The following is a 15566-nucleotide window of genomic DNA, read 5'->3' as shown; positions in this document are numbered from 1 at the left end:
TTTGAGTTTAGGATTATCCGAACAAGATCTCAAGGACCCGTAAAAGTTTTATTAAACTTAAATAAAAGCACAGGGAGAGCAGGCGGCGGGAGCAGGAACAGAGTCACCATACGAACCCAGTTCCTACTATTGCTGTCGCCATGGGAACCCTGTTCCTGCTATTGCCATCGCCATGGGAACCCTGTTCCTACTATTGCCGTCGCCATAGGAACCCTGTTCCTGCTATTGCCATCGCCATAGGACCCTGTTCCTACTATTGCTGTCGCCATAGGAACCCTGTTCCTACTATTGCCGTCGCCATAGGAACCCTGATCCTACTATTGCCGTCGCCATAGGAACCCTTTTCCTACTATTGCCGTCGCCATAGGAACCCTGTTCCTACTATTGCCGTCGCCATAGGAACCCTGTTCCTGCTATTGCCGTCGCCATAGGAACCCTATTCCTACTATTGCCGTCGCCATAAGAACCCTGTTCCTGCTATTGCCGTCGCCATAGGAACCCTGTTCCTGCTATTGCCATCGCCATGGGAACCCTGTTCTTGCTATTGCCGTCACCATGGAAACCCTGTTCCTGCTATTGCCGTCGTCATGGGAACCCTGTTCCTGCTATTGCCATCGTCATGGGAACCCTGTTCTTGCTATTGCCATCGCCATGGGAACCCTGTTCCTACTATTGCTGTCGCCATGGGAACCCTGTTCCTACTATTGCCGTCGCCATGGGAACCCTGTTCCTGCTATTGCCATCGCCATGGGAACCCTGTTCCTGCTATTGCCGTCACCATGGGAACCCTGTTCCTGCTATTGCCGTCGCCATGTGAACCCTGTTCCTGCTATTGCTGTCGCCATGGGAACCCTGTTCCTGCTATTGCCGCTGCCATGAGAACCTTAATCAGTTATCCAACAATCAGTTATCCGAACAAAATACTCACCGCCCATGTTGTTGGGATAAATGAGGTTGTTCTGTAATTTCAACTAAAGCTGCTCAAGGCAGCTAAGGGATGATTAAGACTAACTTATAAGGTAAAAGGTGTGTGACATTTGAACTGGAAAGTTAATGGATCTCCTGTGCCAACAGTGAATATACAGTGAAACCTGTGAACTGCAGACATCCAGGGAACAGGCATTGCTTGCATTTTTTACCTAAGTTGCCTGTATTTCCCACACACATATTTTACTGTTTGCAGTTTGTGTGGGTATGTGTAGGTATTCATCAGTGGATACATCTTACCAGTTGAATACCTAGATATTCCTATAAATAACTCTCTTCCTTTAGAAAATTAACCATTAATATTTAATTAATGCACATGCAGATTGGCAACTGAAGTTCTGGATAGTGGGAAATGTGTGTAGTTGCAGGTTTGACTATTTAATTAGTCAGTTTAAAATGAGGAAATGTCCCTGAGATTGCATTTTGTCAGTTCAGTTTCCCTGCATTTTTATCATCATGTAATAATTCTGGTGCCTGTCAAAAATGTTGTGATATCAGTGTTGTGCTGTGAGAAACCTTCTCCTTTAGGTCCCATGTCAAGCTAACCCAACTCAGGAATAAGCACAGAGTAATCTTCTTTCTGCTCTGTCCAAGCAGCAGTCTCAAAGGAACGAACTTTAATACATTGGTATATTTCGGCTTTTGCCCGAAACGTCGATTTTGCCTGTCCTCGGATTTTGTCTGTCCTCGGATGCTGCCTGAACTGCTGTGCTCTTCCAGCACCACTAATCCAGAATCATTTCCCATTCTGTTCAGTTGAGTTGGCTAATTATTACTACTTTTGGCCAGAACTTTGTTTTGTGCATCCATTCTTGTCAAACTGAGACTACTCATCTCAGATATATGATGCTTACAGTAAAAAGTTATCAATAAAACTCGATTTAATTAATACATAATGTGTAATAGTCTCTTTGTTCATATATCAACTATTAAGACGAACTGGGGTAGCGTGCTGTAGATCGATCCCCACTATTCCCAGAATTGTGCCAAATGTTAATGTTTTTTCCTAAGGTACCCAGAATACACCAATTTACCCAACTTTCAGACTAAGATTGAGAGGAAACATGGACTGTGTTTCTGTACTTAATAATTTTTTTTTTATTTGAAGTAATTAGACTACAGCTACAAGTAAACAGAGAGAATCTATTAGGTAAAAACAATGACTGCAGATGCTAGAAACCAGATTCCAGAATCAAGTGGGGCTGGAAAAGCACAGCAGTTCAGGCAGCGTCTGAGGAGCAGGAAAATCGATGTTTCGGGCAAAAGCCCTTCATCAGGAATACAGGCTGTATTCCTGATAAAGGGCTTTTGCCCGAAACGTCGATTTTCCTTCTCCTCGGATGCTGCCTGAACTGCTGTGCTTTTCCAGCACCACTCTATTCCGGAAGATAGAAACTATTAGTAAATAAGACTGCTAACCAGAGCTGCACACACGCATACACACACGGAAACTAGATTGCTGGAGAAGGTGGAAACACTGGAAGGTTAGTTCAGTGAACTTTGCTTTTCAATTCTGTCCTTGAGATGATCATTCTTCTAGCCAGGCCCTTGACATTCAATTTTTATATATTTATATATGGAAGCTTCCTCTGATTTCTAACAAGTACAGATCAACTGATTCAATTGGAAAGGCTGTACAAGACATTGGTTTGGCCACTTTTGGAATATTGTGTGCAATTCTGGTCTCCTTCCTATTGGCTGGAAGTTATGAAACTTGAAAAGATTTACAAGGAAGTTGCCAGGGTTGGAGGATTTGAGCTATAGGAAGAGGCTGAATAGGCTGGGGACTGTTTTCCCCGGAGCATCGGAGGGCAAGGAGTAACCAAATAGAGGTTTATAAAATCATGAGGGTCATGTATAGGGTAAATAGACAAAGTCTTTTCCCTGGGGTGGGGGAACCCAGAACTGGAGGGCATAGGTTTAGGGTGAGAGGGGAAAAGTATAGAAGAGACCTGAGGGGCAATGTTTTCACACAGAGCATGGTCTGTGTATAGAATGTGCTGGATCAGTGGTGCTGGAAGAGCACATCAATTCAGGCAGCATCGTGCTCTTCCAGCACCACTGATCCAGAATCTGGTTTCCAGCATCTGCAGTCATTGTTTTTACCTTATAGAATGTGCTGCCAGAGGAAGTAGTGGAAGCTAGTATAATTGCAAAATTTAAAAGGCATCTGGATGGATGTATGAATAGGAAGGGTTTGGAGGGATATGAGCCAAGTGCTGGCAGGTGGGACTAGATTATGTTGGGATATCTGGTCGGCATGGACGAGTTGGACTGAAGGGTCTGTTTCGGTGCTGTACATCTCTATGACTCTATCTCTGATGTATTTATTCAAAAGTCACAGCTCCCAGCAACTGCATGAGGAAAAGTTTTCTTCAAGTTCAAACTGTTTTTTTTACTGCAGAGAGCAGGCAGCTTTTGCTGGGGAGAACAACTGCCCACCCTTTTGAGTCTTTCTCTCACCCTCTCTCTGGCTCTCTCTCTCTCTCTCTCTGTGTCTCTGTAACTTGTTACTAGTACCAACCTGCTCAGTTAGCTGACCAACCATCATTTGTGAACAACCCCTTAGCTCCTAATTGTCTGTATATGCAGAAATTCACAATAGGTATAGAATTCCTTGCTGTGAAATTATACAGTCCTGCTGGTCAATCTCTATTTTAAACACCGTACTCTCTCATTATAGTCCACAGTTTTTAAAGATGCAAAACGTAAAAAGACACAGTTCTTACATGACAAGCTCTCATGTTCATGGATCACTTCCCTAAGACCTTCATTTACATATCATCTTTTCAGACCACAGGCAGGTATATTAACAACATTGAACAGTCATTTGGACAAATACATGGATAGGAAAGGATTAGGAGGATGTGAGCCAAATGCAAGGAAATGGAGTCAGCGTGGACAGGCAGTTTGGTCAGCATGGACCAGTTTGGGCCAAAGGGCTTATCTCCATACTGTAGGAGTCTATGACTCTACCTCAAAGTATTTTACAATAACTTACTTTTGAATTTAGTCTGTCATGCAATGTCAGAAACTTAGCAACTGCTTTGCATATTACTAGCTCCCTAAAATGTGATTATAAGCAGATAATCTGTTTAGAGTTGTTGATTAAGGAATAAATAAATAAGGAATATTTTATATTACTTAAGCCCATGGACAGTGCCTTGATTATACATCCCATCTGAGCTACAGCTCTCCAACCTTTCCCCACTTGTTGAAGTGTCAGACGAGATGATGTCTTCATCTCCTTAGAGTAGGACTTGAACTCACAACATTCTGACCAGGTAAGAGAGCTACCTGCTGTGCCAAGCCTGACACTGTGTATGTTTAAAGGTGAGAAAATTAGCGACAACAGGTCAGCTAATGTAAAACGATTAGCAGGATACATCTGTTCCTGACTGTCTGAAGCAAAAAATAATTTGGAGAGCAAACCTTTATTTCTCAGCCGCTAAACATATTTACGAAGTGCAAGGTCAGGTCAGTTTCTATTGATGGTTTGTGATGAATGCTTAATTCTTCAATTACATTAAAAGGGAAAATGTAAAAACACAAATGACTATGAGCTAATACTTTTTCTTATTTTAATGACTACCTGATAGTTGTGCAATTTCACATGTTAGCCACCATTGAAACCCGCCGAGCATATAAACCTAAATTGGGGGAAGAGATATTCCAGAATATAGGGTCCTTACAAACAGTGAAATTGAGAAAGGATGGAAGTTAGGGATGAGTAACAAATGTTGGCCTTGTCAAACATTTAAGATGAAATAGGAAAGATTTAAAAAGGACCTAAGGGGCAATCTTTTCACGCACATGTATGAAATGAGCTGCTAGAGGAGGTGGTGGAGGCTGGTACAATTACAATCCTTAAAAGGCATTTGGATAGGTATGTGAATAGAAAGGGTTTAGAAGGATATGGGCCAAATGGGACTAGATTAATTTCGGATACCTGGTCGACATGGACAGGTAGGGACCCAAGGGTCTGTTTCCATGCTGCACATCTTTCTGACTCTCTATGTCCATAGCTCTTCATTGAATAAAGTAATTGATAAATGACAGGATTATAACAGTAGATTAAAAAAGCTTCAGCAAGGGTCATCAAGCAAGCACTGGAATCATGATAGAGTTAAAGAATAACAAAGAATGCAAGCCTTAAGGGGTTACCATCAGAGTTCCTGATAGTAGCAGTTTTTGGAGTGTGCAGCTGGAAGAATGTAGAGATTAAAGATAGTGCAGCAAAGCAAAGTGATTATAATGATAGATTCGAATGATCACCTTGACTGGGAGAAACCAAGCAGCTAAAGTAGTGAAAGCAGTGTATTTCTAGAATGAGATTGGAACAATTTCTTCAAAAGCTTTTCATCTTGTACTCATCAGGGTGATTCGCAAAAAATACCAGTTCAAGGAGAAAACCAACATTTCTACTGCAGGAGAGGAGAGTGCTGATTGGTTGGCAAATACACTCTGGTAACGGAGTTGACTTGGAGAATGCATCCGTTATAATTTCTTAGAACAATAGGCTGGCAATTCAGGCACAACACCCAATTTGCTAACACAACTCGGTCAGCAAACTTTAAGCTTGTGGGACAGGAGATAATGTAGATATGGCCGCCATAGGGACCCTGTTATGGTGCAGAGGTAGTGTTCCTTTTCCTGGACCAGGAGGTTACCTGCTTCAGAGAAGCGCAGTAACATCTCTGAATAGGGTGATTAGAAAAAAAAATCAATGTTGCAACCCAGCAAGCCCTGTTGTGGTACAGTGGTAAAGTATCTACCCTTGGACTGGTTGATTAGAAAAATAGCTTCAACTTTCTTTTTTAATTGGATGTGGCAATCAAATGTACTGTTTCCAAATCCAAAGATGACACCAAGTTAGGTGGGAATGTGTGCTGAGAGGCAAATGTATAGCGTTGTTATCTACTTCCTTCTTAAACAAGTTAGACAACTCTGACCAGAATGTTATGAATGAATTTGCTCAGGTGTCCTACAATACCAAAGTGGTCCAACCATGACGAACACAAGCCAGTACAGATGTAAAACACTCCCAATTTTATTAGGAAAAAAGTTACATTAACTTTTAATACTAAACATACTATCTCTGATTTTCTTTGGCCCCTTATGCTTACAATATTTACAGAGTCTCTTGTAGATTCAAGCTGTTTCTCTCTCTCTTTCTCTCTCTCTCTCTCTCTGTCCCTAGGTCTGCGAAGCTGCTTTCTCTCTCTCTGTTTTTATATTTTTTTTGATGGTTTTCTGGAACTTTCTATAGTACTGGCCAGTCAGGGAGTCTCACTTTGAAGCACTGTCAATCATTTGGATGCTACTGTTTGCTTCTTTGTGTAGCAGGATCTGGTGGCTTTCTGTCTGTGTCCTCCTTTGTTTGGTGGATACGTTGTTGGGATATGTCTGTCCGTGGTAACTGTTGCCTTTTATGTTATGCTAATGCCATTAGGCAGCATGCCTAAGGTGGTATGGTGGCTCAGTGGTTAGCACTGATGCATCACAGTACCAAGGACTCGGATTCAATTCCTGCCTTGGGCGACTGTCTGTATGGAGTTTGCACGTTCTCCCTGTGTCTGCGTGGGTTTCCTCCAGGTGCTCCAATGTCCTCCCACAATTCAAAGACGTGTAGGTTAGGTGAATTGGCCATGCTAAATTGCCCATAGTGTTAGGTGCATTAGTCAGGGGTAAATATAGGGTATGGAAATTGAGTTGGTTACTCTTCGGAGGGTTGGTGTGGACTTATAAGGCCAAATGGCCTGTTTCCATACTGTAGGGAATCTAATCTAATTAGTACCTGGCTGCTGTGATGGCACTGTGCCTGGTGTCTAGGATTTGTGGCTTCAGGGTTTTACTTGGCCAATGTGCCCAGCATGCCTTACTGTTTGGCCAAGTTAGCAATCTGTGTTTTACAGCATCTTTATGGGCATTTGGGCAGAATTAACAAGTGGAAAGAAGATAGAACATAATGTAGAAGAATTAAAAGTTATCCACGTTTGAATGAGGAACAGACATGGACAGTATTTGATAAGTGTTTAGCAAATGTAGATGTACAAAGGGTCCAAGGTATCCTCATCAACAAGTAACTGAAGGCTAATGTGTTAATGCAGCAGGCAATTCAGAAGGCTAATTAGCTTTATTTCAAGATAATAGGAGTGCTGGCATAGCAAAATCTTCCTTCAATTGTGTAGAACTTTGGTTAGACCACACCTGGAATAATGTGTGCAGTTTTGTCCCTTACCTTATGAAGGATAGCATTACCATAGAGGGAGTGGATGTAGGTTTGCTCGCTGAACTGGAAGGTCCATTTTCAGATGTTTCGTCACCATACTAGGTAACATCTTCAGTGAGCCTCCGAATGAAACACTGCTGATGATTCCTCTTTCTATTTATATGTTTGGGTTTCTTCCAGCTCAGCGAGCAAACCTACATCCAGAACCTCAACCTGAGCTACAAACCTTCTCAAAACTCACATAGAGAGAGTGCAACAGAGGTTCACCAGACTTGTCCCTAGGTTGGAGAGACTGTCTGCTGAAGGGATTAGAGAAATTGAGTCAGTATTCTCTCAAGTTTCGAAGAATGAGAGGTGACCTCATACAAACATACAAAATGGGATAGACAGGGTAGATGCAGGTCAGATGTTTCCCTTGGCTGGGGAGTCTAGAATTTAAAAATAAGGAGGATGACACATATGACCAAGATCAGGAGAAATATTTTGACTCAGAGGGTTGTGAATCTTTGGAATTCTTTAACCCAGAGATTTGTGGAACCTCAAGGACTGAGAATGTTGAAAGTAGAGATTGCTATTTATAAATGTGTCAACGATAGAAAAAAGCATAGGGAAAATGTGGGGTTAGCATGGGGAGAAAGTCATGGAAGTGGGTAATCAGCTGAAAAGTCATGCTGAATGGTGGATCTAACTTGGTAAGCTGAATGGCCTACTCCTGTACCTATCCTCCTAAACGCACGTCAAAGCCTAAAATAAGGCAGGCAGCATGTACTCCCTTCTTACAAGCTGGTAGTGAATTGTTAGTTTAAAAAAACTTTGTATTTCTGTCTTTCTACTTGCAGCAATCCAGCTGAAGTATCAACCAGTCAATGCACCAGCAGCAATTCCTGCTTTAATTTCCACAGTAGGGACTTGAAACATAGCAAGTGAATTATGTTTGTTATGGTGTGATTATGAAGTATTAATTGACACAGGGTATAACAATCATTTTCATCATTATTTTATCCTTTGCCAATGAATATTTATGGCACAAGTTGAACTGAAATGCTTCATTCATATACTTTACAAATCTCCAGCTATCTTGATGAGTCTCAATTCTCCTCCAGATCCTTCTCCATCTGTCTAGTTCCTCATTAAATGTTTAAATAATGCATTCCCTGTTGTTGTGCGGGCGACCCTGAAGGAGCTTGGGTGCATTATATTACTGTAGAGAGGTTGCTGAAGACAAAGGTCTTTTCAACATAACTGTTTATTCACATTAAACTACACTTGACTATGCTACACTGTATACACTTCAGACTTAGCACCAGATTGTTGTTTTTCTCTTCAGCATCTATATTATCATGTGATCATACATTCTATCACTGACATAGCTTTCCAATCTATGCAATTAAGTGTTAACCCTTTACATATTTCTATTGCCAAGTTCTCTCTGTCACAGCAAAACTTCACAGTACTTATTACTCAGGATAAATGGAAGTTAGACCTTTGAGTAAAGTATTCACTGGAGAGATCAGGAGATTTGAGGATAATTATAGATGAAAATAGACTCTATAAATGATCACTCACCATCAGCATAAAAGGAAGAAGTGGTGATTATATGACTTCTTTCACAACATAATGTGGTTCCAACACACTTTATATTCAAGTAAATGCTTTTGAGGGTTTGGCTAGGCCAACATTTATTAGCTGTCCATGGTGGTGGTGAGCTGCCTTCTTCAACCACTGCTGTCCATGAGTATGGAATCTCTACAGTGAAGAAGCAGGCCATTTGGCCCATCAAGTCCATATACCACCCCTCCTAAGATCATCCCACCCAGACCAAACCCCCTATTTAATCTCTGTAACCCTGCATTGCCCATGGCCAATCCACCTGATCTGCACATCTTTGGATTGTGGGAGGAAACTGGAGCACCCAGAGGGAACCCACTTGTGTGCAGGGAGAATTTGCAAACTCCACACAGACAGTAAGCCAAGGCTGGAACTGAACTTACCTCCCTGGACACCGTGAAGCAGTAATGCTAACCACTAGGCCATCATGCCACCCACGTGTCGATCCGCAATGCAGTTAGTGAGGGAGTTCCAGGATTTTGACCCAGCAACGGTGAAGGTACAATAATATTTTTCCAAGTCAGGATGGTGAGTGGCTTGGAAGGGAACTTGAAGGGGGTGGTATTCCCACACATCTGCTGTCCTTACCCTTCTGTACTGAAGTGACGGTGTGTTTGAAAGTTGTGTCTGAAGATCTTTTGTTAATTTGTACAGTGCATCTTGGAGGTGATACACAACGATGAGCTTGCTGTTGTGTGTTGGTGGTGGAAGGTGTCAATATTTGTGGATGTGATGCCATTGTTGTAATGTGGGAAGCATGATGGCCAATTTGTGTGACACAAACTTCATAGAAAATGTGATAATAACCAGAGTGATGTATTCAAGCTGGTTCAATAATAAACATTGACCAGATATCAGAAAGTACTCCCTGCTCTCCTTCAAACAGTTCTGTGGTACTTATACTTTAACGTCCAAGATCATGCTATTTTTAAAGTACGGAAAACCACAGTTTTGAAATTGATTTAGGAAGCTAGTTGGAGACCTTTGAGCAATTAATATTTTAAAAAATTATTTTACAGTGAGAGCAGTCAACAATAAGAAATATATTTTGTTAACTGTTCGTACAACAAAATCAGGAACTAAACAGAAGGACAAGGATTTCAAAGAGAACACTGCTCATTGAAGCTAGACCTAATATGTTACAGTAATGGAGTAAAATGGACAATGAACATTACTCGAGTACTTAGTGAACTATTGGAGAATAGTTGAATTTGCAAATTGAAATCAGATATGTGAGAGTCAACTTTAAGCTGAAATCTAATTGAAGGGTTTAAATTGTTTATATGTAAAAAAAAAATGCCTAAAACAGATTGATAGAATCTGATTTATTTAAATTTATTTTAGAAATGGAATAAAAGGTGAATGGATTTAAGTTATAGACTCAAATCTTTTGGGCTCAAAAAGGGTAAAGGCAAAATAAAGGTAAAGTTATCATAGACAGAGAGAAAAGTGACAAATGGTGGTAGTTTACCTGGAGGCTCACTTCAGGGGCAGAGGGGAGAAGGTGAGCCTGTCATGGTAACCCCAGCTCACGTGAATTGAACCCACACTGTTAGTGTCACCTTGCATTTTCAACCAGTCATCCAGCCAGCTGAGCTAACTGATTCCCAGTATGAGTACTGCGAAGCACTATAGTGGGTACTGGGATGTGAGTTTACGATTAAATCTCTTGCAGTCCGCTGGCCAATGCTTGCATAATGTTGCATTGTTTTTTTTTTAATTTTCAGATGGTCAGAGAAGAATGATTTATGAATATCACAGGGTGGAAATAGACATGACGAAGATCAGCAACAGCACAGCTTTGGAGTTCACTCCTGTTTCCAGTAAGATGTGACTTTTACAGAGTTTGAGCTTTTGTGCATTTGCTTTAGGGGTCAGGGAGGGCACATTTTGTATTCACTCTGCTCCCATAACTGACCTCCCTCTGCTATTTGTTGGGAGCAATCCTTGTTACTCTGACTAGTCCCTGACATAATATTGTATTCTTATCACCTTCAATAGCTGACACGGTCATAATTAAACAAATATTTAGGTTAGAACAAGGTCACAGAAGTGGAGAGGAAGTGGGGACTAGGTACTGTCAGAGTCATAGAGTTGTAAAGAACAGAATCAGACCCTTCGGTCCAACTCGTCCATGCCGATCAAAAATCCTAAATCAATCGGGTTCCGTTTGCCAGCATTTGGCCCATATCCCTCTTAACCCTTCCTATTCATATACCCATCCAGATACCTTCTAAATATTGTAATTGTACCAGACTCCACCACTTCATCTGGCAGCTCATTCCATGCACCCACCACCTTCTGTGTGAAAAAGTCCCTTTTAAATCCAAAGATGTGCAGGCCAGGTGAATTGCTAAATTGCTCATAGTGTTAGGTGCATTATCAGGGGTAAATGTAAGGTAGGGAATGGGTCTGGGTGGGTTACTCTTCGGAGGGTCAGTGTGGACATGTTGGGCCAAATGGCCTGTTTCCATGCTGTAGGGAATCTAATCTATTGTAATCTAAATCTTTCCACTCTCACCTTAAACCTCTGCCCTCTAGTTTTGGACTTCCCCACCCTGGGAAAGAGTGCTTGGCTATTCACATTATCCATGCCCCTCATGATTTTATAAACCTCTATAAAGTCACCCTTCAGCTTCAGACGCTCCAGGGAAAATATCCCACCTTATTTAGCCTCTCCCTATATCAAACCGTCCAAGCCCAGTAACATCCTTGTAAATCTTTTCTGAACCCTTTCAAGTTGAAGAACACCATTCTTATAGCATACTTATTTAGCACATTGTCATAGAGTCGTACAGCACGGAGACAGTCCATGCCAAACATAATCCCAAGCTAGACTAGTCCTACCTGCCTGCTCCTGGCTCATATCCCTCCAAACATTTTTTATTCATGTACTTATCTGAATGTCTTTTAAACGTCGTAATTGTATCCCCAATCTGCCACTTCTTCAGGAAGTTTGTTGTCCTCCCAACTTAAATCCAGCCAAATGTATGGTGGAAAATTTGCTGGTGCTTTGGACAATGAAAAATCATGCAGATGCTGGAAATCTGTTATGAAAACAAAAAAAAGCAGAGGCGGGAGGGAGCGAGAAGGAAGAACATAAGGGAAAGTCAGCATTAATGTCGATGACAGGAGAGATTAAATGGTGAAAAGTTTCCTGGTACAAAAGCGAGTGGGATTGGATATAGCAAAATAACAGAAGATGGGAATTTCTGAAGTAGTCTGAAATCATTACCCACAAGCCCCTTGATGCAGGCCAGTTCAGGCAGAGGAATCATTTGGAATTTCCAGATAGGAAGTTCGATGACTTGTCAAATTGTGGTTTATTCCCATTATGTGGGAAAAGAGTTCAGCAGAAAAGGCCAGTATCAGAAAATAACTCAGGGCTCCTAACAAAGACATGTCCCTGTGAGGAAGAATACCAGGAACAGTCTCAACTGAGCAGGGTTAACAAAGGAACTGAAGGATTGTATCAAATTGAAAGAATTAAATGCAAATGACACAGATTAGTAGTAAGACAGCAGATTGGGAAAGTTTTTTAAAACCAAAACAAGATGACCAAAAATAGGACAAAGCAGAAAATAAAGCTGAGGATTACCAGATCAGTCACGATCTCATTAGGCTGGGGCTATTTTCCCTGGAGAGTCGGAGGCTGAGGATAGGATGAATAGTCTAGGTGTTTTTCCCAAGCTAGGGGAATCCGAAACTAGCGGGCATAGGTATAAGCTGAAAGGGAAAAGATTTAATAAGGACCCGTGGGATAATATTTTAAAGCAGAGGGTGGTGGATATGTGGAATAAGCTGACAGAGGAAGTGGTAGAGGCTGGTAAAATGAAGCGTTTAAAAGGCACCTGGACAGGTAAGAAGGATGGAAAGGGATAGGGGACAAATGCTGGCAAATGGGACTAGACTAATTTAGGATATCTCGTCAGAATGGATGAATTGAACCGAAGGGTCAGTTTCCATGCTGTACAACTCTATGACTCTAAATGCGATGCAGACTTGATGGGCCAAATGGCCTACTTCTGCCCCTATATCTTATGGTGTCCAGAATTATTTCCCAACCCTGGTTGTTAAAGTGTTCAAGTTCTATACAATTTCCCTACCTTTCATTGTAGCTGTGTCCATCATTGCTTGTAATCAGCCGTGGGCTCTTTGTATTTCCATTATGTCTGCAAGGTGTGTCCAACAACTTTGGGGGGTGGAGGTGGGGGTGTTGGGGTGTGTGTGTTTGTGTGTGTGTGTGCGCGCGCGCGCGTGTCGGGAGTCTATCAGCTTTACTGTGACAGCACCAGACTTGGACTCGGTTAATCACTGTACTGATCCCTTCTCAGGCTAACCAGCTGGATGCACTGATAGCGTGCAGTGAGACAGAGGTGATGCTGACTGTGCATCTGCAATTGGTATTCTGTGTGCACAGAAATTGTACATTAAATGATCCAGTGTTAAATAAGGCAATTTGGGAATAGAAAGATTTGTTTCTGGCATTGTATATCAGTGGAACAGACTCTCAGATAGAACAGCATTGATTGACACCTTTAGAGCCAGTGAATGTGTGGACAGCAAGAGTCCAGAGAATTCCAAAAGCTAAACAAAGCTGGAGATAATTGAATATTATGAACAATATGATGGATTCCTTAGGCTCTGGGACTGGGACATATGAGCAATAGGTATTGGATTTGTGGTGTGGTGTGGAAGATATGAGTGCACTTGACTTAGATTCAGGTGCAGGGAGTAACTTTGCAAAACCTTTGCTCTGTTGACTGATTAGGTGACAGAAATGTGTAACAGAATGTAGTTTTCCTATGAGTCACATGCTGGACTTTTCTCTCAATCCAAAATGTTTGCATTTTTAAGAGAATTAATCCTTACTGTTTGTTTCTGTGAGAGAACTGTTTATTTAAAGTGCCTATTTCTTCCGCCCCCTCATCTAGTCTCCTAACAGTACAGACTGTAACTGGGTGAGAGTGCTGGGAAGCAGACTCACTCCAGACCAATATGACATTTCTTGTTTTACTCTTGAAATGGGACTGCTGGTGGGATTGTGGTCGGTCCATTATGACGAATCTTGTTTTATTAATTGTAGTGTTTCCTCTAGATGCAGCTGTAAGTAAAAATGCTTAAAAACTAACATGTTAAAAATCTACAACAGACCCTTTTAACTTTATTCCTTCAGAACTTGGAGTAAACAGGATGTGAGAGTGAGCTTTCTAGCTCCAATTATCTAACGCTTCCCACATCTTGTCCTTATGACTCCTGTTGTCCTGATCAAACATGCACACAATGATACTTGTTCACCAGTGAGGTCCGCTGATGTGTATTCCCATGATTCATTCAGACAAAGTGTTTAATTTCCCTGTAACATTCCTTGCATAAAGGGGGTTTTTGAACTGCGCCACATTTTATAGTGGAAGAGAAAGGTTTCCAGGAGGCTATTGGAAATGGGGGATCGATGGGGGTATTTGGCATAGAGAGGTCAGTGGGTCAGGGTATATGAGGTAAGGAATAGCCACCAATGTTGGAATGGAAGGACAAAGGTACCAAGCTATGATTTGCCTGTATAGCACACAAAACAATACTTTTCACTGTATCTCGGTACATGTGACAATAGTAAAATCAAATCAAATGGTGAAGTGGGCGCAGCAAGTGTACAGAGGCTTACAACTGTTTCAGATCAGTGGGGTACAGTGTGTCAATTCATGCACGCCAGGGAAAGATTCACAAAGGCAATGTAATGGAGCATAAAATTGAACTGTATTAGGGAAAAGGTTAATGGAGGGTGCAAGCCAAAAAGGAAAGCTGTTTTCTCTCTCTCCCTCTCTCTCTCTCTCTCTCTCTCAGAGGGTCATGAGAACTCAATTCCTGAAAGTATAATGAATGTGGAGTCCTCCATCACTTTAGGGTGGAGGTAGACAGATTCTTGGAAATGAGGCAAGGGGGGGTGGGAGGTTATCAGGGGTAGGTGGGAATATGGATTTGAAGTTACATTCAGATCAACCAAGTTCAGTTTGCTGGGTGGATGGTTTGTGATGCAGAGTGTCGTCAACATTGTGGGTTCAACTCTCCTCAATTTCTCTCCCCTTGCCTGAGGCATGGTGACCCTCACTACCAGCTGTCTCTCGTTTTTCACCATTTAGAGAGCAGCCCTCTGGGACTATGGTGACTATCTTGTATTCATTCATGGGATGTGGGTGTGACTGGCCAGGCCAATGTTTATTACCCAGCCCTGATTGCCCAGAGAGCAGTTCAGTCTCAACTATACTGTTGTGGGTCTGGAGCCATGTGCAGTCCAGACTAGGTAAGGACAGCAAGATTCCTCTCCTAAAGAGTATTAGTGAAACCAATGGGTTTTTTTTCCAACAATCAACAATGGTTTTAGGGTTATCATTAGATCACTAATTACAGATATTTATTGAATTCAAATTCCATCGTCAGCCATGGCAGGATTCAAACCCAGGTCTCCAGAATATTACCGGCAGCTAGGCTATCACCACCATCCCCACCACAACATCCCTCCCCCACCCCCCCTCCAGGCCTTGTTTACCTTTATTAAATGGTGGTGATCAGCTTGATGGGCCGATCGGTCTACTTCTGTTCCTTGTCCATGAGTGCTTGACATGGCAGTCCTCAGAATGGTAAAAGCATAGACTCCATATTGGCTGCAATGGAGGAGGCACACATCTCAGTGGCTGAAAGAAATGCTGTTGCTAATGGGGACGAAATTCAATTTAAGGTGGCA

General features: G+C 41.9%; 1 protein-coding gene across 1 annotated transcript in view; it reads left to right on the top strand.

Moving 5' to 3' along the window:
* LOC122539786 (plexin domain-containing protein 1-like) overlaps positions 1-15566 on the top strand; it is a 276627-nt gene that overhangs the window by 154682 nt on the left and 106379 nt on the right. The window contains exon 8 of the mRNA XM_043674842.2: positions 10555-10650. Coding sequence (XP_043530777.1) covers positions 10555-10650 — 96 coding nt within the window. The remainder of the gene's footprint in view (positions 1-10554; positions 10651-15566) is intronic.

The sequence above is a fragment of the Chiloscyllium plagiosum genome, unplaced genomic scaffold, assembly GCF_037043375.1.
Source record: "Chiloscyllium plagiosum isolate Xiang-an unplaced genomic scaffold, Cpla_swu_hap1 HiC_scaffold_32, whole genome shotgun sequence".
NCBI classification, from domain to species: domain Eukaryota; kingdom Metazoa; phylum Chordata; class Chondrichthyes; order Orectolobiformes; family Hemiscylliidae; genus Chiloscyllium; species Chiloscyllium plagiosum.
This window is presented reverse-complemented; position numbering and strand designations above follow the sequence as displayed.